This window comes from Nelumbo lutea, chromosome 8, assembly GCF_056320005.1.
Source record: "Nelumbo lutea isolate HS-2025 chromosome 8, American lotus-T2T, whole genome shotgun sequence".
Taxonomy (NCBI): domain Eukaryota; kingdom Viridiplantae; phylum Streptophyta; class Magnoliopsida; order Proteales; family Nelumbonaceae; genus Nelumbo; species Nelumbo lutea.
The window spans coordinates 51,861,483-51,886,911 of NC_142691.1; the positions used below are offsets into that span (position 1 = coordinate 51,861,483).

The 25,429-nt window shown below is 34.5% G+C and overlaps 1 protein-coding gene across 6 annotated transcripts in view; it reads right to left on the bottom strand.

Annotated features, from left to right (window-relative positions):
* Positions 1-13,955: 13,955 nt before the first annotated feature.
* Positions 13,956-25,429, bottom strand: part of PUM5 (pumilio 5) — a 50,491-nt gene continuing 39,017 nt past the window's right edge. For 4 of the 6 annotated variants that reach the window (XM_088958591.1, XM_088958590.1, XM_088958592.1 and 1 more), the window contains exons 9-10: positions 15,864-16,035; positions 13,956-14,335 (exon numbers count right to left, since the gene is read on the bottom strand). In XM_088958591.1, coding sequence (XP_088814717.1) covers positions 14,277-14,335; positions 15,864-16,035 — 231 coding nt within the window. In that variant the 3' untranslated portion in view covers positions 13,956-14,276. Of the gene's footprint in view, positions 14,336-15,694; positions 15,751-15,863; positions 16,036-25,429 lie in introns of all 6 variants that reach the window. The other 2 variants (XM_088958594.1, XM_088958595.1) reach the window with 1 other exon arrangement.

Consider the following 25,429-nt stretch of genomic DNA (forward strand, 5'->3'; position numbering starts at 1 on the left):
CAAAGTTGGCTAGAGCTCAAGAAATACTAGTTCAATTTCTTCTTTTTATATTTAATCCTTAACATATAGATTCAGGTGGTCCAAAAGAGTTTAGAACGTTGAATTACCAAATCTATAAAATTGCTATCCAAGTTATGTAGCAATTTACCAGGATAGATATTCAGAGTCAAGTACCTGAATTATTCTATGCATTACTGATTTTAATCCTATAGATTAAAACTAATTCATACTTGAAAAACAGTTCTACATCAGTGCCACATCTGAAATCCATTTTCTAGACCATGCCTAATGTTTGGTTAGATGTTTTTCTAGATAATGTTTCTCAAACCAAATCAGAAAACACCATAAAGGACATTTTCTTAGACCACACCTTTCTTGATTTCCAAGGCAAGGTCTTGGAAAACACTTTATGAAAAAAAATGTATTACCAAACATTAATTGTGATATGAAAAAATAGATTTCAGACGTAGCACAATGTGGTACCGTTTTTCAAGAAAATAACATTGGTTGCAAACATTGGCTAATGTTTTCTTATTTTTAAAATTTTGCTAGCAATAGTATGCTGATGTGTCGTTGAAAAACACCTTTGTGGTTGTAACCAACAACTGACTCAAATGAAGAAAAAATTTGAGAAAGCAACATACCAATGCAGCACTGTTTTCTTAAAAAACACCTCTCTTGAAATGGCATTGGTTCCAAACATGGCCATAGTGAATAAATTTTTTTGTCAAATGAAAACAATGAAATGGCATACGGTTTTTATGAACAAATAGATAAAAAGAGAAATTGAAAGAGAATTCCTTGGTGCATAAAAACCAAATAAATTTTATTTAAAAAATATTTATACATAAAAAATATATTCTTTTATGAAAATGGCATCCAACATACATTGCACAAGGAAGAAGGGCCTACCTAACTAGGGACATTATGCATTTTTTTGTTTGACACCTTCATGTCAACATCCATCTAGTGTCCTATTATTGATGCTAACTTGCATCTTATGGAAAGGGTCATGCATTTTTTTATAGGTTATGCATATCCAAGAAAATAGGTAGCTTGGCCTAAAGACCAACCCTAAGGACGGAGCTTGAGTTGAACATAAAATAAATTTTTAGCACACAATAGCACATAATAAATTTTTGTAAAGATATCACAATTGTACTAAGCAGTCAAAACAACCAGTCCTTTGGTCTAGATTAACATAGTCTTCTTCAAACAGTTAGGTGATTAATTATGAAAAAAAATCATATTAAATATTACCCAAATGTTGTTCCAAGGGTTGAAACCTTGTATAGATCGATGTTTGTAAAAGAGATCTCAAACCTTTCCACTTAAAAATCCACCCATTAAGATGAGGGTCATTATGGGTCGAATCACCCATTGGAGTCAAGGGAAGAGGGTCAAGGTGGAGTTGGGTCGAGGGTACTCATTGGGTTGTAAAGGATTAGGGTCAGTTGAGTCGAGAGAAGGGTCAAAAGGGTCAGGACTAGGGCGGAGAGTATTTTGCAAATGACCAGGTTGAGGGGAGAAAGTTTTGGTTTTTGTTCTCAATGCTGGCAACTATTCTTTCCGCCATGGCAGAGCAAGTGACAAAGATTCATTAGAGCTGGTTCAAACCTTGAAATGTGTTCATTGTTTGAAGAGATCGCACTAGATTTGAGTTCCCAAACACATATCTACTAAAGAGATCACACTAGATCTGGTTTAAACCTTGTAAATGCATATCTGTGTTCACATAGATCCAAAGCAAAGGTCCCACTAGGTTTGATTCAAATCTTTATTGTCTTCCTCTATGAAGATAGATCTGGGTTCACAAAATAGATCCATAGTAGAGGTTGCACTAAATCTGGTTCAAGCTTCATTGTCTTCTTCTGTGAAGACAACTATTAGTTCGCCAAACAAATCCACCGTAGAGATTGTAGTATATCTAGTTAAACCCAAATTTGTTTTGATCATCTTCCTCTTTGAAGACAAATCTGGGTTCGCCGCTTGTAAAGAAAATGATGGAAATTACAATTTTTTTTTTGAAAATTTTTATTAATTTAAGAAAATGATGGGAACTTTTATTAAAAAAAAATTGCTAACATTTTTACATTTTGTTTTCTTGTATTAAAAATTGCAAAAATATCTATCAACTTTTGTAAATTTCCTACATTTTTTTATGTTTGGTTTACTTGTACTTGTGTTATTTATTTGCATTTTATTGATTTACTATAATTTTGTCGTTTTCTGTAATTTTTATATTTTCTCCATTTTTAGTGTTTTTTTGTAGTTTTTATATTTTTCTTTGAATTTTATCATTATACTCTAAATGTTTCATAATTTATGTTTTTGCACTTTATACATTTTTTCTATATTATTGTGTTATTTATTTGCAATTTTTGTGTTTTTTCTAAAATGTTTTATAATTTCTTTGTTTTTTTGCAACTTCTATTTTTCTTATTTTATGTTTTTCTAAATTTTTGCATTTTTCTATGTTTTTTACAATTTTCCATATTTATGCAAAATGATACTTTCATTCAATTTTTTTCTATAACTTTGATGTTTTATATGAAATATATTTAACATTTTCATTGTTTTTGTGCAATTTTGTTTTTATTTCAAAATTATTTTTGAACCTTTTATCATTTTTATGTTTTCTTAGCTGATATTTCTATGTTTTAATGCATTTGAAACAATGGAAAGTTAGAAAATATGTCACATTTTGGGTGGGTGGGTCATATAGGCGGATTAAGATGGGTCATATGGGGTGGGTCATGGTGGGTTGTGACCCACTAACATCAATAAATATGGGTGGTAAATGGGTTGGAGGGTCAATATGTGTGGGTTGATAACCCACACCCAACCTAACCCAACCCACCCATTTGCCACCCCTATCTATGATGCTATTAAGTAAAGTCTACGCCAATGTTGTTTCAACAAGATAGATCTTTGGAGTCGTTAATCAAGAGAGTTGGTGTTCTTACTTGTGTTCAAGAATATCTATTTGGAAACATAGTTGTGTATGCTCAATAAAGAAACAATGGTGAATGAGACAATTTTTGGGTTAAAGAATAAAGAAAAGTGTCGAACCTAACTCCCTATCTCTCTCTCATTTACTATCCATTACATCTTTTTCAAATATTGAAATATCGATACGATATGTACGATATGGGGCATATCGTATCGATATTGGTAGCATCTAATACATGATACGCTACAATTGGAGGTGTATCCTACCAATCGTGTGTATTGGACCAATACGAATATGTATCGATCCGTATTGCATTATATCGTTCGATATATATCAATATGAACAGATACTCCATGTCGCGTGCAAGACACAAATGCACGTGTACACGCCTTTTCCTAAAAAAAGCATTGGGGTGATTCATACCTAGGTTGATAACAATAACACACCTAACACACACACACACACACACACACACACACTCCTAAGCCATTAAACTATCCCAACACCTATGTGAATATGTAAAATAAAATAACCTTATTATTATTGCCAGAAGGCAATTCAAATACATATTAAATATGTATGCCTAACAACTACAACTAAGAATTAAAAAGTAATATTCAAAATTAGAATTTTATAAAATGATGGAATAAACAATATATCAAATCCACATTTGTTTCAAAAGATAATTTTAATTTCAAGAAATATAATATTAATAATAGAATAAATTTTTTAATATTTAAAATTTATAAATTTGCACATGATTTAGTCTACTAATATAAATCCATATAAAAAAAGATTTTCAACTTTGGAAAAATTATAGAAATAAAAATATTAATAATAGAATAATTATTTTAGTACTTAAAATTTAGTAATTTGCACAGAACATGTATTTTAAAACTTTATATATTTTTTAAATTATTAAATTAATATTTTAATTTACATTAAATTACAATATATTTATTATTCACAAAAATAAAAATTGTTTACAAAAGATTTAAGAATATAATATTAAATAGAATCTATCAAATCTACTAACCTACATTAATATAAAAAAAAATTAATTTATAAATTTATAAATATTAATAATGAAATAATCATTTTAGTAGTTAAAAATTATGAATTTGCATTTGATATGTATCTTAAAAATTTTAAAATATTTGTTATAACTTAGGTTGAGATTATATATTTTATAAATTATTAATTGATATTTTAATTTACATTTGGTAATTTAATATTCGGTTGACTTCTTTGTTAATGTAAAAATGTACGAATAGTAAAATAGAGAATAACTGATATAATAATTAAAATATAATAGGAGCATATGTTTTGCATTTTGGATTCTTGATTGATACATTATCAATAAAATTGTTTGGTATTTATGCATCTTATTATATTAATTATAATATATTCTTTTATATACATCATTAAAATGTAGTATATATATTTATGCATTATTTGTTGTTATTTCACCTTAAATTTAATATTATTAATATATTTATGAAATTTTTATATATTTTCCTATCGTATCCATGCATTTCTAAACTGTATCAGTATCTGTAACCATATCCAAGTTGTTCGAAATGATACCTGATACTAATACATGAATTCTTGATCTTTTTACTTTAGAGAGTTGATATAGTGTAGCACATGCACATGTATACCATGTAAATCATATTTTAAAAATAAAAGATATTAAACATAATGTTAAAAATGTAAAAAATTCAAAAAGAGATATTAAACATAATGTTAATAAAAATTATAAACTTAAATTTTAATATGAATGTTTTAAAAAACCTATTATCTAAAATTAAAATACATAAAATAACATGTAAAGCGTATTCAAATGAAAATTTAAAAATAAAAGCAAACATATAAAGCATTTTCAAGCATATGTAAAACCCACAATCTCTTTTTCTCCTTAATTTCATAGCTTCAACTAGCTAATGTGATGTAAAACATATTGCATTCTTGATTCTCTGAGTCACCTTTGTGCCACACCCCTCGAGGCAAGCCCAAACAAGTCTATGTTAGGGTCTGAAATGCTTTTTTCTCCTATAAAAAATAATGATTTTATAACTTTCGTTGCCTCGTGTACCTTTTGAAAGGGGTCGCCTAGGACCTGGGTGAGGCGCATACCCCAAAATGCGCCTCACCTATGCTCATAGGTGCGACTATATCACTACCCTAACCTTAAAATAGAGTTAACTACAACCAAAAATCACACTAGCTACTTCAAATAACGTTCCAACCTCACAGGATTAGGAAAGCAAGATGCTTAACATCAAACTAGTTACTTGAAATAATGTAACTAGGAGAAGAACATAGACATTGAGAGTTTCACATGCTTGAATTGTGAGTGCTTGAAGCACTTTTTTACAACCCACATCTGTTTACTTTCATTTTCACTCAAACTTGGTTTACATACCATGCTTATGTATTTTGATTTGAAATAATAAGCTTAAAAAAAATCTTTTGGAATTGATGTTCACAAATTGTTTATGTATTAATTATTTCTATTTTAACTACTTTTCAAAGTTTTACACCTCACTTCACCCACATGTATGCCTCGCCTTGCACCTTGAGCACTATACGGTGCTTGTCCCTTTCTTTTGCCTCTAACTTTTACAATAAATACTGTACCTATGACACCTGGATACCTTTACATGCCTAACATACCATCACCATATCAGAGACGATACTAGGATATTGCATGATTTTGGCAAAGCCACAAATATTGAGAAAAACTTAGCTTCAAAAACTAGACATAAAATGCATGACATAAGCATATTATATGGAATACCCATACACATACCCATGTCCAGAATTTAAAAAAATGGAATCACACCCTCGTTTCCTATTATCTGGGCAAGTGGCACTAGATGACTTTACCTCCTTTTCAATTGAAGTTTATCCATCAGTCAGCCTTGTATGTGTGCTCTATGAATCCCTCCATTTTTTTTTATCAATAACACCAGATTCATTAAATTAAAAGAAGAAAGGGAATATAAATACAAGAGGGGAGATAAAATATCTTAGCTCCCCAAAAACAGAAAACAAAGGGAGTACAAAGAGAAAAGACTAAAAACTAGCCCAAAATACAGACTTGCTATTCACTCCTTGCTTGGCCAACCCATCCGCAAATGAGTTGGCACTCCTATTCACCCAATTGTACTGAATCTCCATGTCCATACCCATCCATAAGAACTGTTTTTTTTTTCATTGTTAAAGTTCCACAAACCACTGTCCTCTGTCTTCGACCAACTAACCACCACCTTCGGATCACCTTCCAGGATTAAACGGCTAATATTTAATTCCTTTGCTCTTCGAATTCCTTCAAACATTGCAAGGATCTCAGCCCTAAGAGAGTCACCTTCTCCAATAGGGCTAGAGAATAAAGTAATAACAATCCCTTCCTCGTTCATGAAAACTCCTCCAATCCCACAAGGCCCTGAATTCCTTACACGGTTGCCATCAAAATTCAGCTTTATAAAGCCCGAGGGGGGAGGGGACCAAAACAGAGAAAGAGTCCTCTTGCATTTAGCAATGGAAGCAATCTCTTTCTAGTTTCTTAGCAAGTCATCCACAGGAAAATCTGAAAACAACTCCAAGGATTTTAGCCAGTGGACAGCCCTTAAAAAGATTCGATCTAACAATTTTTCTAATGTTCTTTCCTTGTCAAAAAAAATACGTGAATTTCTTTCTTCCCACAATGACCAGCATACCGCTGCCCTAACACACCACATAGTCTTCCCTCGCTTCTTAGGCTAACTTAAAAAAAAGGAGAAAACAAACCTTGGACAGTCTCTAGAGGATACCAAGAACACCCAAAGCGGGAGAAAACCCACTCCTATACAATTTTAGCAGCCTTACAAGAGACCATGAAGTGGTAGCCTGATTCCCGTCAACTTTACAAAGAGCACATCTATTAAGAAATAGACAATAGTTGGGTCTCTTTCTCTGAAGTAAATCAAAAGTGTTGATTCTTTCCAGCAAAATTTCCCAACAAAAAAAAAAACAACCCAAGGAGGAATAGACATGCTCCAAATTTCCTTAACCGGAAAGGACAACCCAAAGGGGATAGGAGGCTGAGTTAAGGTTTCAAAGAATGAAGCACAAGAAAAGGTAACAGAGCTAGAAGGGGTCCAAAATCTGGTGTCTTCCTTAGTAGGGTTTAGGAAGACAATCTCAAGGGAGGCTAGCAAAGTTACCAAGCTATCCATGTTTGTATCCCTAATTGCCTTATGCAGGCCTAGGTTCCACCCAGCCAGAAGTGGAAGCTGAAGGGACCAAGAAAGAAGATATGGATTCACTTTTCATGTATGATAGAGCATACAAGGAAGGAAACTAGTCCTTCAAACGAGAATCCCTGACCCAAAGTTGTTCCAAGAATTTTATTCGGTTATCGGAGTTTGGGTCATACCTGATCCAAGGGGAGAAAACTGAGCAGATTGTGAATGGATTTCCAAGGAGAAGCAACTGAGACCCTTGCCAAGATTCCACACAACTCTTATCAAAGTTCACCTTGAAGTTAGATATCTACTCAAAGAGTTGTATTGTCAACTTTAGATTCCGGATCCAATTGAAATTCCTTCACAGAATAGGATAGTATCATCTACAAACTATAGAAGTGTTAAGGGAACCTCCTCCCTTCTTACTCCCCACCTTCTTATCAAATTCCTCGAGTCTGCTCTATGGATCAATCTCCCAAGCACATCAACAATCAGGTTGAAAAGAAAAGGGGAAAGTGGATCTCCTTGTCTTAGACCTCTCAACTCAACAAACAAGTCAACCACAGTGTCGTTCACCAGGATAGAATAATGACAAGTCCTAACACAGCCCCAAATCCACTTACACCACCTGTCTCCAAAACCAAAACTCCTCAACACTTTCATCAAGAAAGACCAATCAACCAAGTCATAAGCCTCCTCCAAATCCAATTTGCAAACCACTCCCTTCTTTGACTTCCTAAAGCTCTCCAAGCTCTCATTTGCAATGAGAATCTGATCGGTGATCTGTCTTCCCTCCACAAAAGCACCATGGTTGGGTGCAATAATAAAGGGAAGCACCTTTATCCTAAGAGACAGCACATTTGAATGATTTTGTACAATCTAGTCACCAAACTGATAGGTCTAAAATCCTTCGACTGTGATGCATATTTCTTCTTTGGGACCAAAGCAATGAAAGTTGAGTTCAAGCCCGCATTTATTACTCCCCTTCTGTGGAACTCCTCAAAAACTGATCTAAGATCATTCTCCAAAATATCTCAGCAGTCCTGGTAGAAGGCCATTGTGAAACCATCTAGATCTAGAGCTTTTGTCCTATCCATTGAGAATATTACTTCCTTTACCCCTTCCATATCAAAACTTTTTTCTAACCTCTTTTTCTCTGCACTTAGAGTCAGCCAATCCAATCCCTCCAACCACACTCTCCCATTCATAGGCCTTCTAAAAATAGATTTGAAGTGGTTTACTAGAGCCTCTGCAATTTCTGCTAGGTGGGACAACACTGCACCATCAACTTCCAAATTAGAGATGAAATTCTTCTTTCTCCTCCCATTTGTCACTGAATGGAAAAATTATTGTCATTTGTCAAATAGGAACACAAGGCCAAGCAAATTAGAATTTTCATTTGATTTAATTGAAAGTAATTTATTGTTGGGGTGCAAGAGAATTATCATCTATTTCCTAGTGTTGGATGCTTAGTTTGAATCAAATGAAAGCCCTTAGCCTACTGCTCACAGTTTGGATACTTTAAAGAAAGAATAAAGTATATATTGCAGCTAGAATAATTGATTAGGGGGGTTAATGAAGCAAAGAGAGTGGTTGAATTTCAAGTCTAGGTGACTTTTTTGCATTAGTTTCATTGTTGCAAACTTTTTCTAATATCTCCATTGACTAGGAGATGCATCTTCTTCAGTAAATGCCATCAATGATCTACTAACCACCTATAGGATAATAAGAAGATAAGTGGAATTTGATAAAGCTTTTAATTGTTTATAAATCAAATCAACATATATGATATATATGGACACATTTGATTTAATTATACATACAAGTAAAAGAAAAAAAAATCCCTAAGCAAAATGGTACAAAAACACTCTGGTATGGGAAAATAATGGAGTCCAAGAAAGGCTTAATCCTATTGAATATAGCAATTATAAATGTTTCATTGAGTATTTTATTGATTTTGCCCATAATATGTATTTTAAAAATGTTCTCAAAATTTTTAATTTCTATTTTTTTCATTTTATCTATTTTTGAATTTTACTATTTAATCGTGACAACAACATTCCATTTCCATTATTAATAAAAAAAAATTATTTGTCATACTTATTATTGTTTAATATGTATGTTAAAAATATTCCCATATTTTTTTTATTTTATCTATTTTTGAATTTTATTATTTAATTGTGGAACATGGATTGACCCATTTGACCCAAAATGGTTTACTTTGTTACCACCACCTAGATGAAAACACTATTTTTTCTAGGTAGATTTTAAAAGTATAAGCTTTTATGTTATTGAAATTATTAATTAATTAAATGTGGATTTAATTAATAGAACTTAATGATGAGAAGAAACAAAATTGGCTTAAATACATGATTCAATGAACATGAATGCAAGTTAATAACTTAAATGTTGGATTTAATGAGAGGGAATTTAATGCATTGAATATCTTAAAATTACCTCTTTTCAACTCATTTAATATCAATAACCAATAACCTAATTTGCCCTCATTTTTTATCAATAAATTTAAATATAGAGGGGTAAATTTTATCCTCAAAAATTGCAAAAATATTCTTGAGGTCATTCATGCTTTTTAAAGTAGTATAGATGTCTTTCTAACATCATAGATTTTCCTTTTCAAATTGGCTCTTTAATTTACTCCTACATTCAAGTCATCAATTCAAATTCTTTTTCTTTTCTTTATACTAGTAAAATTCAAATTCAAACTAGTGCTTTCAATCAACAGTTGAAAATATAAAATAATATATATTATATGTAAAGTACAACTATACAATATTTATTGATAAACATGTATTCATACACACACACACACACACACACACACACACATATATACTAATATATAAGAGTGTTGATGTCTAACATGTTGCACCCAGACAGTTGAACTGGTGACCCGCAACCCAAAGGCAAAAGCAAGTCAACCTCTGGCTCGGTTTTTGAAACATTAATTCAAACATATTTCCTTAATGAATTTCCATCACCTCATTTCATTAATTCATGCCATACTCTCTCCTCTCACTATAGTATATTCATGCATAAGTTTTGGATTGAAGTATCGTTACTTATCATTTGATATGTTCCTGACTTTTCAATATTTTTGGTCGGAGACACCTACCTTCCAAAGGAATGCAAAAGCAAAACGTTTAAGGGAGACGTTCTATCATCCAAATGAATACAACACATCTCTTGCAATTAATTAATGGATCGTTTCCATTCGAGCATAACAGTTTTCATTCAAAGCATCAAACAGTTTTCTTTCAAAGTGTGATTAGATTTCATGGGGAGATGTTCCCACGGCGACTATGTGTTAGTATCTTATCAGAACTTGATAGAGGAACCTTCCGGACCCCTATATACGTTTGTTAGGTAGTTATGCCGACACCAGCACAAATTGACAAGTTGTTACGCCAACTAGCTACTAGTGCTAGAAAGTTAAGCAAGTGGTTAAGTTCTTTTGCCAACTCGATGTTCAATCAACTATGTATTGGGAGCATCTCCCAATGAAAAACACAGGAGATGTTCCCAATGCATGCCAAAATGTGCATGTGAGGCGCCTGTGGGGTACTGATGTGATCTTTATCATTTAGCTTACTATATTTAGAGTTTGGATCTACTATTATATTTAGAGTTTGGATCTGCTCCTCACAAAGCATACCTTACAGCATGTTTCATCCATGCACTCGGAATGTCTCATATTAAAAACATCTCCCACTGACAAATTCAGGAGATGTTCCTAATGCACACTAAGCACAGTTTAAAAATTCGATACGGTACGCCTGATATAGGGCGTATCGTATTGTATCTTTTAAAAAACGATATAGGATACGCATGGAAATTGGACGTTTCATCTTTTTTCATGTCTATCGGACCCATATCGGGGCGTATCAGTAGCGTATCGACGAAAAAGATATAGCCAAAAACTAAAAATAAAAAATTAAAGGGGGAAAGCAAGCTTCTTTCCCCGAATAAAGCATTATTTCACCCCCAAATGACTCTAAAACTCTAAACTTCATTCCTAGAGTGCTAGATTTGTAAAATTTTGCAAGAAAAAATTGTGAGTCGTTATTTTTTTTAAGATTTTTCAAATTTTACAAAAATATGGCAAAAATAAGTAACTTGTTTCAATCTTTTATAATATCTTGTGATTGCTTTTTTATTTCTTGAATGTTTAAATTTATGTTGATCTACATTTCTTACATTCAAAATCACCAGTTTTTTCTACTATCTATGGATTTATGAAAATTTCATGAAAATATTTGGGGAAAATATAAATTAACAAAAAATTTGAAAATGTAAGTTTTTTCTCTACCTATAAAGACTAAATATGTTTTAGATCTATGGATTTATCTATCATATCCATAGAGCAATTGAAATTTCGTCTTTAATTTTTTTTTTTTACATTTTTAGAATTAAAAAAAATAAATAATAACTAATTATGTTTTATCATTTGATCATAACAATTGAATATATTATAATTCTATGGATGATCTATCATATCCATAGACCAATTGAAATTTCTTCTTTAATAATTATTTTTTATTTTTTAGAATTAAAAATTAATTAATTAATTAATTAATTATATTTTATCATTTGATCACAATGACTGAATATATTTAAATTCTATGGATGATCTTTCATATCCACAATTAAAATTTCTTATTTAATAACTAATTTTTTAATATAGTTAATATAAAAAATAATTAATAGTTGGGCTAGCCGGATGGGCCAGCCCAACCTGTTTTAAGTCGGACTTGAAGCCTTGAACATAAATTTAGACCCATGGGTTTCTGCTTGTGCCTGACTTTTTTGGGTCAGGCTTAGGCTTTCTCAGAAAAAACTGGCTAGAGCGCGAGCCCAAGTTTATAAGATATTATATAATAAAACATGTATTTTATATGATAAAAATATACGTATAATATGTTCTTTTCTTTATTCCTATTCTCTTATTTCAAGCCATGAAATCTTTCATTATTTTTGGATTTTGAGATATTTTTATATAAATAAATCAGTTTTTTATTGAGTAGAAAAAGAAAAAATATTTTTTCCAATTTTCTAGCTAGGTTTCGGGCTTTATATGAGAGTCGAGATCGGACTCAAGACCTAGGCCCGATGGTCGAGCTGGGCTCAGCTCGGGCCTGAATGTCTTCCTTAAAAATATGAAGATGTTCAAAGATTAATTCTCTTTACGTAGAATGTAGATTTCAAAAATCATTATAAATTTTTGCCTATTGTCCATATGGATAATTCGATACTTTACATGTTTCTTCCAAATCAGAGATATGGTTATTCAACAATAGAACATCTTCCAATGTTATGCGAGTAGAAAATGATTCTTGATTTTTTGGTAATTTGTAAAAATAAAAATAATAAAGACAGAGTAGTTACTTTATTAATATAAATTTATAAATTTCAATATGATATTATCTTAGAAATTAATGAATTTGATATATTTTTAAATACAAAATAAATAATAACTTTTTTGTTCTTTACATAAATAAAGTATTGTTTATGAAATATTTAAGAATTTAAGATTATGTTGGATTATTTTTTGTTATTATATAAAAATTAAAATAAAAAATTTAGTATTCAAATATAATAGTTGCATATGATTTTTGTCTAGGATATTCTACAATTTCATGTGTAATATATTTTTATATTAATTATATACTTTTGTAATTATTAAGTAGCAATTTATCATAAAGTAACTGAGTAAGAACATGTTAATGGCTTTATACATGTAGTGATTTGTAAAAATATATACATTGTCTCAAACTCTTGATAAATGCCTTTATCCATAAAGCTTTAATGATAATACATTTATTCATATAAGCTATTAGAATATGCATTTATTATGTATTTATATCTTATTCATAGTTATTAGGTAAGGCCGTAAACGGTATACATTTGTCGGAATTACAGCTTGGGTTGAATATGAATAATTTTCAATTTATTTTGTTCATTGAAATACAATATCGAATTTGATGCATTTATTATTATCATTTTTAATTTAATTTTTTTATACTATTCAATATCCCATTGCAATTGGAATCGGAATTCAATTACAATCTGATATAAATACATGCCCATATATCCAAAATATATCTGTGATACATACCCATTTCTGACGACATGCAATACAAATATGTAAGCGTAAAACCTTAGATAATATAGGATTTTACAAGGTCAGATGCAAGAGTCTAGATTTTAAAATTCAGGGAGATTTCAAAATGACCCCAACAATTGGCAGAAAAATGGAAAACAAGGTCCAAAGCTTTGTAGGCCATGAAATACTAGGGACCATCCAACATAGCTAGTGATATTAACTGAAAAGGGAACAGGGGTGATTGTTGAATGCTGACATACTTCCACAACTACCAACTTTTATCTTCGTAAATAGACAGTCAGACAACTACATGGACGTACCCTCACTGATGCAGAGGGCATGCGAGTGACAGTGCGGGGCGCAGCTGAAGCGGTTGTCATAACTTGACACAGAAAGCGAAAGCATCCCCTCTCTCGTGACTCGGAATGATTTGGAAAGCAGCTGCCTTTAAAAGATTTTACAAGCACGATCAAGCCACATCAAAGAAAGTACAAGGAGATGGATACAATGTCTCTGCATAGAGTCATTTTGTTTAACAGAGGAAGGGCAAACCAACCCAGATCTGCAGTCCTCCCTGTTGCCATTCATTTTCTTCGTAGAAGATAAAGAATAACGCAGGTTAGTTATTTCAGTACATGCCAAACAAGCCAAATTGAAAATTCCACATCTTGCAACTAATTTTACAGAACCAAGGAACTTCCGAAAGAGTTTTTCCTTGATTGCAATCAAATCTACAGAAGTGTTATACATACAAATACATACATACAGTTTACAGAAATAATAAATACATATATTTACTAGCTTTACAGTATTAGACTAGCTGCTCAAAGCAGGTGACCCAATCTTGTGTTGGCTTCAATATCCTCGTTCTAAGAACAATTGCTCAGGACCAGTTGTATTGTGCATTTCCTCTTCCCATTGTTAGGGAAGGACAAGGGATGTTTGTTACCTTGTTTTACTCATGGTTATGGCATTAACAGGAGACTTCAAAATGCTCTTTAAATGAACCACATGTCTCCAAAGCATGAATCTCTGCACATGAAAAAAAAATTAAAAAAAAAAAAAAAACTAAAGATGCACCAATTATTAGTTGGTTATTGTATGTCATTGGTGGCTTAGCCCATCAACAGAAAGAAGACTAATACGAGTGGGAAGTTTAATTCTCCATTACAGCATTTACTTGCAACCCACTCATATAGCTTGTTGTATTAGCATTAAAACGAGAACATCTTTAACAATCATTTCAAGTTAGTGATCTAAAAATGGAGGGAAAATTGTACCGAAAACTCAATCCATACTCTATCCAAATTCCAAACTATTCTTGTTACGCCCAGTGTTGGACAGTTTTTTACCAGGTCAACATTTTTAACCAAATACCGGCTTATAGCAGAACTGTACCAGAAAAAGGCCAGGTGACAGTTCAAACAGTCAACAGGCCGGGTCAAAGGAGGGTTGAAAACATTGGTTGTGCCATCTTTACTCTTAAGAACCAAGTTTTCTGTCATGTTTTAAGGCCATGTTTGGGAGTTCTTATTCAAAATAAGTGTTTATTTGGGCCATTAAGCACTTTTTTGGTATTTGGGAAATAAGCCTGAAATAAGTGCTTATTTTAAAAATAAGGACTTATTTTTTAAGCCCAAATTTCCAACTTTTTTTAAGTGCTAATACAATAAGCATTTATTCAATTTATTTCTTTCAAATTATCCCTAATTGAATTTTAAAATACCACTAATAAAATTATCCCTAGTTGAACTTTATAAAAGTACTTTTATGAAAGCACTTTTATGAAAGTACTTTTATAAAAGTACTTTTATAAAAGTACTTTTACACGAGTACTTTTTAAGAAAATATTTTATGAAAGCACTTTAATGAAAGTGCTTCTATGCAATTATTTTTATGAAAGCACTTTTACGAAAGTACTTTTACAAAAGCACTTCTATGAAAGCACTTTCACGAAAGCACTTTTATGAAAGCTTTTTTACGAAAGCTCTTTTATGAAAGCACTTTTACCATAGTACTTTTATAAAAGTAATTTTATAAAAATACTTTCATAAAAGTGTTTTAATAAAAGTACTTTCATAAAAGTACTTTCATAAAAGTGCTTTCACAAGGGTACTTTCTTAAAAGCGCTTTTGTAAAAGTGCTTTCAGAAAAGTGTTTCTATAAAATACTTCGATAAGTGTTTTTATAAAAAGTAATTTAATAAAAGTGCTTTCAAAGGGTATATTTTGAAAATCTGAGAAAATGAAGGACAAAATAGTCACAAATGCTCTAATCATTTTGCCTAACTGTAATCTTATATTCAAATCCAAGGCCTTCCCCTTCTGCAAAAAACAAAGGGATGAAATACTCTAATCTTTTTGCCCAAGTGTGTGGTAATAGATAGCAAACCTAGAAGCATGTGCAACTTCAATGTGAATGCTTTGGATACCTTTTTCCCCCGGAGTCTAGACAACCACAGTAAACATCAAAACAATAAATAGATAAATGACACACACTCAAATGCTTCAGGATGTACACATTATAAGAACAAATTTTACAATAAATTAGAGTTACGCACCTTCACCCGACAACTGTTCAAATCGAGCAACGATGTGCTTCCCGTAAGTGTACTTCTTCAGAGCATGAAGATGAACTTTTATACGGCTAAGCAATATTTCTCGTTGCTTATCAGTACAAATTTCAAGAACCTTTTGGACAACATAATTCGCAAATTGGTCCTTCATCATAACCTGCAAAGCCCAAAAGTCAAAAAAGTTACAACTAACTCAGACGAATGAAGGTTTCAAATTTGCAAGCTAGAGAAGTATTGCAAACTCTTGTATGAGTTCTATAATATCCAGATATTTATACATTAAGAGTATTAAATGTCAAAGTCAAGGGTTCACAATCAAGATCAAGCACAACACCAAAGTGTGGGCTGACCACAATAAAGGAAGTACAAGCAGATAATTGTTTGACCAAGCAAAAGCATCAATTTTTTAGTATGAATATCTTGTTACCGCTTCCACCAACACTTAAATCCTTTATATGGATGCTGTCATTAAACAGTATTTTACAGAGGATCCATTCTTTTTCCTTTTGATAATTAAGAGGTTTTCTTGAAAAGAAAGGCATACTGCTAAAGAACAAGGACTGATTTACACAGAACACAACCTTAAACAATACACCCCATAAGATAGAATGTCATTTGTTCCCAAAGTCCGAGAAAGATAAGCCTTTGAAGTCCCCCAAAAATACCAAGTTTTCTTCAGGTTCCCTACTATATGCCTTTCAAAATCTCGCAGTAGATCATTTAAAAAAGAAGTTTATATTTTGCAAGCCAATGTGTTTTGGATGGGGAGTTCACGGAATTTGCAATTCGTCTATTCAAGTTTAGACCAGCAGAATTATGTGGAAGCTCCTTGCCAAGTTGTTCAGCGAATCCAAACATGAATCCTTATCTGCCATTTCATTCTGTTCAGTGCCATATCATTGTCAAACTATGGACCCCTAAAATTCTCTATCATTACAAGACAAAAATAAAAATATTCTCAAATCTGTTGCTGATAAAAAAAAAAGAACTTATAAGTTTCCACCTTTATCATTCAGTCCCATCTGAGTTAAGGAGTACATTACCAATTTTAGACACAACAAAGCCAATTTTCCTTTCCCCAAGGTACATTCAACGTTTTAAAAGTACAAGGCGTAAAAAAGGCACAGAGGTCAATTTTGCCTGAGGCACAAGGTGAGGTGCACGCCTTTTTGAAGCAAGGAACAAAAATACAAAAAAAAAATGCTAAATATTCAAAAAATGTCAGAAAATTCAAAAACAAAAAAGCCAAAAAAAATTCAAAAAATTATTAAACATAATATTAATAAAAATATAAACTTAAATTTAAAATAAGTGTTTTAAAAAACCTATTATCTATGATTAAAATACATAAACATAAGATGTAAAGCATATTCAAATGAGAATTTAAAAATAAAATCAAGCATATAAAACATTTTCAAGCATGTAAAACCTCTAATCTCTTTTATCACTCAATTGCATTACTTCAAATAGCTAAAGTAATGTAAAACATATTACATTCCTGATTCTGAGAACCCCCTATTTGCTAATGTTGTTCATTCATTCATCCTAATAAAATATTTTCTTAAAAAGCAATTAAAATTATAAATTCGTTATTTTTTGTGAGAGAACTAAGAATTAAACACCTAGCATGGACTTGTTTGGTCTTGCCTCGAAGAGCGTGGCACTGGGTCCCCCAGGCCCAGCTGCTATGTTCAAAAAAAGCAAAAAAGCATCAAATTTTCAAAAGGCACACGCCTGGGCTGAGGTGCAAGGCACATCAAGTGCACCAGGCGTGCACCTTTTGAAAGGGCTGCACCTAGGACCTAGGCGAGGCACATACCCTAAAATGTTCCTCGCCTGTGCGCCTAGGCACACCTTTTAAATCATTGGGTAAATTCAGGGGGGTTTCTAGGTTTATATCATGCCTTACCTAGTGTTTTAAAAGGCATACCTAGACACACAAGCAAGGTACATTTTAAGGCACCTTGCTTGAACCCAGGCAACACCCCTTTTTTTTATCAATCAGGCAAACACCCCTTTAAAATGATGTACGCCTTTTATTATTATTTTTGGTATCCTTTTTATACATTATGAAGTGTTTGTAACCTGTATAGTGGTCTATTAACTTCCAACTAACCTTTTATCGGTGCATGTTCACTAATAATTTTTTTTGGCAAGTATAACAAGAATTTTATTAAAAGAAAAGAAGTTGTAAAAAGAGGGTGATAAGACAGCACCCAGGAACAAAGAAAACCAAACAAAACAAAAGAGCCATCTACAAACTAGATAACAGGCTCTGCATTACATATTTGATATCCCAGGACCTCTCCTAACCCACTCGCAAAATCCTCCTTTCTTAATTGACTGAATTCAGGGAGAATCAACACCCGTTCTACCACTGATATGCCCACAGCAGCAACCATCTTCTCCATGCTACAAGCCTTGTCTTCAAATGTCCTGTTTCTTTCCTTCCATATGTTCCAGCATATTGCAATTGGGATACAACTCCATAGCATCCTCACCTTCTTGATCCCAGACAGCCTGGGCCATGTAGAAAATCTCGGATGTTGAGGTTGGATGAAATCCAGAGACGCTGAACATGGAAGTAAAAACATTCCACAGGAATCTTGGAAATTTGCATGAGATGAATAGGTGAAACATGTTCTCCTCCTGCTCATCACAAAGGCAGCACCTGGAAGCCATATTAAAACCTCTGGATTTCAAGTGATCGGCTGTCAAAATGCTGTCCATTGCAATCAGCCAGGCCAGGGCCTCCACTCTTGGAGGGACTGGATTTCCCCAGATGCCCTTAATGTGATTTACATCTGAGATAGACCTGCTGAGAGCCAAATAGCATGACTTTACTGTAAGCTTGCCACTCTTGCACTCTTTCCACCATAGCTTATCTCTGAGCTGACCTTAAAGTTTTACAGCCTCCAGTTTCTCTAAGAGAGATGCATTCTTCAACTTCTCTGTTCAATAAAGGCCTCCTGAATTTCGGACTCCAAATCAACTGCTCTCCCGTCCTATCATAACAGCCACTGATGGTATTTTCAGCCTCTGACAACCTATACAATCTTGGACATAATTTACACATCAACTGCTCTCCCGTCCTACATAACAGCCACTGATGGTATTTTCAGCCTCTGATAAACTATACAATCTTGGACATAATTCACACAGCCTTCCCACCCCACACCACTCATCCTCCCAGAACATGATTTTAGATCCATCCCCTACTACAAAGCCGGTTAGGCCTTCTTGTTAAAGGTCATGATCCCCTTCCAAACACCCACCCCATTGGAAGCCCTCACACTATTTGATTCCCAACCAAATATCACAACTCCATATTTCCCCACCTCATAGTGCTTGTGCACTAATAATGGGCCATTAACTTTTAAAAGCAACAAACACCCAAGTGTATCTCTGATCCCTAACCCAGTGTTTTAAAAGCGCAAGGGCCAATTTGAACCTGAGGCGCAAGGTGCAAGGCGAGGCATTACAAAAGAAAAAGCTAAAAAATCAAAAAAAGTCAGAAGATTCAAAAAAAAATGCCAAAAAAAATTTAAAAAAATGTAAAAAATTCAAAAAAAGATATTAAACATAATGTTAATAAAAATTATAAACTTAAATTTTAACATCAATGTTTTAAAAAACCTATTATCTAAAATTAAAATACATAAAATAACATGTAAAGCGTATTCAAATGAAAATTTAAAAATAAAAGCAAACATATAAAGCATTTTCAAGCATGTAAAACCCACAATCTCTTTTTCTTCTTAATTTCATTGCTTCAAGTAGCTAATGTGATGTAAAACATATTGCATTCTTGATTCTCTGAGTCGCCTTTGTGCCACACCCCTCGAGGCAAGCCCAAAATGTGCCTCGTGCACCTTTTGAAAGGGGTCGCCTAGGACCTGGGCGAGGCGCATACCCCAAAATGTGCCTCACCCATGCTCATAGGTGCACCTGTATCACTACCCTAACCTTAAAATAGAGTTAACTACAACCAAAAATCACACTAGCTACTTGAAATAACGTTCCAACCTCACAGGATTAGGAAAGCAAGATGCTTAACATCAAACTAGCTACTTGAAGTAATGTAACTAGGAGAAGAACATAGACATTGAGAGTTTCACATGCTTGAATTGTGAGTGCTTGAAGCACTTTTTTACAACCCACATCCGTTTTCATTTTCACTCAAACTTGGTTTACATATTCTGCTTATGTATTTTGATTTGAAATAATAAGCTTAAAAAAAATCTTTTGGAATTGATGTTCACAAATTGTTTATGTATTAATGATTTCTATTTTAACTACTTTTCAAAGTTTTACACCTCGCTTCACCCACATGTATGCCTCGCCAAGCACCTTGAGCACTATAAGGTGCTTGTCCCTTTCTTTTGCCTCTAACTTTTACAATAAATATTGTACCTATGACACCTAGATACCTTTACATGCCTAACATACCATCACCATATCAGAGATGATACTAGGATATTGCATTGAATTTGGCAAAGCCACAAGTCTTGAGAAAAACTTAGCTTCAAAAACTAGACATAAAATGCATGACATAAGCATATTATATGGAATACCCATACACATACCCATGTCCAGAATTTAAAAAAATGGAATCACACCACTGTTTCCTATTATCTGGGCAAGTGGCACTAAATGACTTTACCTTCTTTTCGATTGAAGTTTATCCATCAGTCAGCCTTGTATGTGTGCTCTATGAATCCCTACATTTTTTTTTTCAATAACACCAGCTTCATTAAATTAAAAGAAAAGAGGGAATACGGATACAAGAGGGGAGATAAAATATCTTAGCTCCCCAAAAACAGAAAACCAAGGGAGTACAAAGAGAAAAGACTAAAAACTAACCCAAAATACAGACTAGCCATTCACTCCTTGCTTGGCCAACCCATCCGCAAATGAGTTGGCACTCCTATTCACCCAGTTGTACTGAATCTCAATGTCCCTACCTATCCATAAGAACTGTTTTTTTTCATTGTTAAAGTTCCACAAACCATTGTCCTCTGTCTTCGACCAACTAACCACCACCTTCGGATCACCTTCCAGGATTAAACGGCTAATATTTAATTCCTTTGCTCTTCGAATTCCTTCAAGCGTTGCAAGGATCTCAGCCCTAAGAGAGTCACCTTCTCCAATAGGGCTAGAGAATAAAGTAATAACAATCCCTTCCTCGTTCATGAAAACTCCTCCAATCCCACAAGGCCCTGAATTCCTTACACGGTTGCCATCAAAATTCAGCTTTATAAAGCCCGAGGGGGGAGGGGACCAAAACAGAGAAAGAGTCCTCTTGCATTTAGCAATGGAAGCAATCTCTTTCTAGTTTCTTAGCAAGTCATCCACAGGAAAATCTGAAAACAACTCCAAGGATTTTAGCCAGTGGACAGCCCTTAAAAAGATTCGATCTAACAATTCTTCTAATGTTCTTTCCTTGTCAAAAAAAAAACGTGAATTTCTTTCTTCCCACAATGACCAGCATACCGCTGCCCTAACACACCTCCACATAGTCTTCCCTCGCTTCTTAGGCTAACTTAAAAAAAAGGAGAAAGCAAACCTTGGACAGTCTCTAGAGGATACCAAGAACACCCAAAGCGGGAGAAAACCCACTCCCATACAATTTTAAAAGCCTTACAAGAGACCATGAGGTGGTAGCCTGATTCCCCATCAGCTTTACAAAGAGCACATCTATTAAGAAATAGACAATAGTTGGGTTTCTTTCTCTGAAGTAAATCAAAAGTGTTGATTCTTTCTACGAAAATTTCCCAACAAAAAAAAAAACAACCCAAGGAGGAATAGACATGCTCCAAATTTCCTTAACCGGAAAGGACAACCCAAAGGGGATAGGAGGCTAAGTTAAGGTTTCAAAGAATGAAGCACAAGAAAAGGCACCTGAGCTAGAAGGGGTCCAAAATCTGGTGTCTTCCTTAGTAGGGTTTAGGAAGACAATCTCAAGGGAGGCTAGCAAAGTTACCAAGCTATCCATGTTTGTATCCCTAATTGCCCTATGCAGGCCTAAGTTCCACCCAGCCAGAAGTGGAAGCTGAAGGGACCAAGAAAGAAGATATGGATTCATTTTTCAAGTCTGATAGAGCATACAAGGAAGGAAATTGGTCCTTCATACGAGAATCCCTGACCCAAAGTTGTTCCAAGAATTTTATTCGGTTACCGAAGTTTGGGCCATACCTGATCCAAGGAGAGAAAACTGGAAGCAGATTGTGAATGGATTTCCAAGGAGAAGAAACTGAGGCCCTTGCCAAGATTCCAGGATCCCAGCCATTGTCTTCCAGCCCATATATGCTAGCCACAATCTTAGTCCACAATTTATCCCTTTCCAATGAAAACCTCCACAACCATATTCCCAACAGAGCCATATTCCTTTTCTTGAAATTACCAATCCCAAGACCTCCTAGTTTTTTACACCTAGTGACCACCTCCCAACTCACCCTATGATCTCTCTTCTCCTCTCTAAGCTCCCACAGAAAGTTCCTTATTAATTTTTCCAAAAGATTGGAAGCCTTTGAGGGGATCTTAAACATTGACAAATAGTAGACAAGAAGGTTAGCTAGGGCAGACCTAATGAGAGTGACTCTCCCACCTAAAGAAAGATAATTTCTCTTCCAAGCCGCCAGCCTCTTCTCAAACCTCTCCACTACCAGAGTCCAAAAGCTAACACTCCTAGGATTATCTCCTAAAGGGAGGCCCAAGTATGTCAAGGGTCAGTCCGAAATTACACAACCTAGCTCACCTGCAAATTCCGTTAGGTCCCTTTCATTCACATTCACTCCCGCCACACAACTCTTATCAAAGTTCACCTTGAGGTTAGATATCTACTCAAAGAGTTGTATTGTCAACTTTAGATTCCGGATCCAATTGAAATTCCCTCCTTCACAGAATAGGATAGTATCATCTACAAACTATAGAAGTGTTAAGGGAACCTCCTCCCTTCTTACTCCCCACCTTCTTATCAAATTCCTCGAGTCTGCTCTATGGATCAATCTCCCAAGCACATCAACAATCAGGGTGAAAGAGGATCTCTTTGTCTTAGACCTCTCAACGCAAGAAACAAGTCAACCACAATGTCGTTCACCAAGATAGAATAATGGCAAGTCCTAACACAACCCCAAATCCACTTATACCACCTGTCTCCAAAACCAAAACTCCTCAACACTTCCATCAAGAAAGATCAATCAACCAAGTCATAAGCCTCCTCCAAATCCAACTTGCAAACCACTCCCTTCTTTGACTTCCAAAAGCTCTCCAAGCTCTCATTTGCAATGAGAATCTGATCGGTGATCTGTCTTCCCTCCACAAAAGCACCATGGTTGGGTGCAATAATAAAGGGAAGCACCTTCTTTATCCTAAGAGACAGTACCTTTGAATGATTTTGTACAATCTAGTCACCAGACTGATAGGTCTAAAATCCTTCGATTGTGATGCATATTTCTTCTTTGGGACCAAAGCAATGAAAGTTGAGTTCAAGCCCGCATTTATTACTCCCCTTCTGTGGAACTCCTCAAAAACTGATCTAAGATCATTCTCCAAAATATCTCAGCAGTCCTGGTAGAAGGCCATTTTGAAACCATCTAGATCTAGAGCTTTTGTCCTATCCATTGAGAATATTACTTCCTTTACCCCTTCCATATCAAAACTTTTTTCTAACCTCTTTCTCTTCTCTGCACTAAGAGTCAGCCAATCCAATCCCTCCAACCACACTCTCCCATTCATAGGCCTTCTAAAAATAGATTTGAAGTGGTTTACTAGAGCCTCTGCAATTTCTGCTAGGTGGGACAACACTGCACCTTCAACTTCCAAATTAGAGATGAAATTCTTCTTTCTCCTCCCATTTGTCACTGAATGGAAAAACCTTATGTTTCTGTCTCTCACCTTTAGCCACTTGCACTTGGATTTTTTCCTCCAACTGATTTCCTCCTTAACCAAAATGTCCTCCATCTGCCTCCTCAAAACCCATATCAACTTCCTTTCTTCCTGTCCAAAGGAACCTCTCTCTTCCTTCAGGTCGAAATCCTAAATGTGCTCCACCAGAACTTGTTTTCTCTCTTCTAATCATCCAGACTCCAGCCTATTCCACTCCTTTAATTGTGATTTTAAGTATTGGAGTTTCTTGTGGAACCTCATTCCCTCCCAATCAACTACCAGATTAGCTTGCTCCCACCACTCTCTGATCTTCTCAATGAAACCCAGATGAGTCAACCACATGTTTTCAAACCTGAAACAGGTCCGCCCAAATCCTCTTATTTCCTCCTTGACCAACACTATAGGCCAGTGGTCTAAAGTAAGTCTTGGGAGAGCCCTAGAAGTAATATTGCCCCAATGTTCCTCCCAATCTATTGAGAACAAAAATTTGTCCAACTTAGAGCAAATTGGCCTTAATTGAAGGTTGGACCAAGTGAAGTTATTATTTAGGAAAGGAAGTTCTTTAAGTTCAAAGAGTCCACAAATTGGTTGAACTTCCTCATACTTGTTGTCACTCTTTGTCTAGGGTTGTTGGTTTCCTTTGTAAATCTCACTACATTAAAATCCCCTCCCACACACCAAGGTCCATCCTAGAGGCCTCTAATGTCACTCAATTCTTCCCATAATTTCTCCCTCTGCCCATAGTCATTGGGGCCATACACATTTGTTAGTACCTATTCATACCCATCGTCCACCTATCTGAACTTTAGGGAGACAAAATGATCTCCAATTAGCTCCTTCATACCTATGAGTAAATCTTCTTTCCACAAGGTCACAATCCCTCCTGAGGAACCCCACGAGAGAGCAGCCACACACTTTATACACCTAGAACTCCACACGCTCCTTGCCCATCTGCAATCAAAATCCATTCTTTCGGACTCCTGAAGCATTACCACATCCGGATTAAACTTCTTAATTACCTCTTTAATTGCCACTCTCTTCCTAATGCTGCCCAACCCCCACATTTCAACTCAGGATTCTCATTGAAAACTCTTAGCCTTAACCCTAACTCCTCCAAGATCTAGTTAGACCCTTTTCTTCTATCCCCTTTCACCTCAAACTTCTTGTCCCCTCAATATCTCTTTTCAATCTCTCCACTTCACTCAGTTTTCTCATCTTCATCTTGCTGTCCTCTTTTTTTTTGCATGTAAGCTTTTAGATCATTTGGGTTCTCCAGCTTGCACCCCAACTTTTTCACAAACTCTGCAACTGACTCCTCCCCACTAGTTTCCTCTTTTTCTGAAGTTGCACTCTCCTCACTCCTAGGAAACTTCTCATTCCTTCTCACATTACCTCCAACAAGAGCCCTTTATGTCCCCTCCATGCTCCCTCTCTACATTTCCTTCCTCTTTTTCTACTAGTTTTCTCACCCACTCCCCCCCTCCTTGTGGATGCATTGTGGCTTTCAGACCAAGGGCTTCCAACTCTTGGTTGGGAGGAGAATCTGGAACAAGGGACACAAAGCGCTCATCAGTGGCAAAATAGAATTGACAGAGTTGAGGGATTTACCTGAGGCAGAGATGTGAGGAGAGAGAATAGGTGAAGGAGTGGTAGTCACTTCCTTT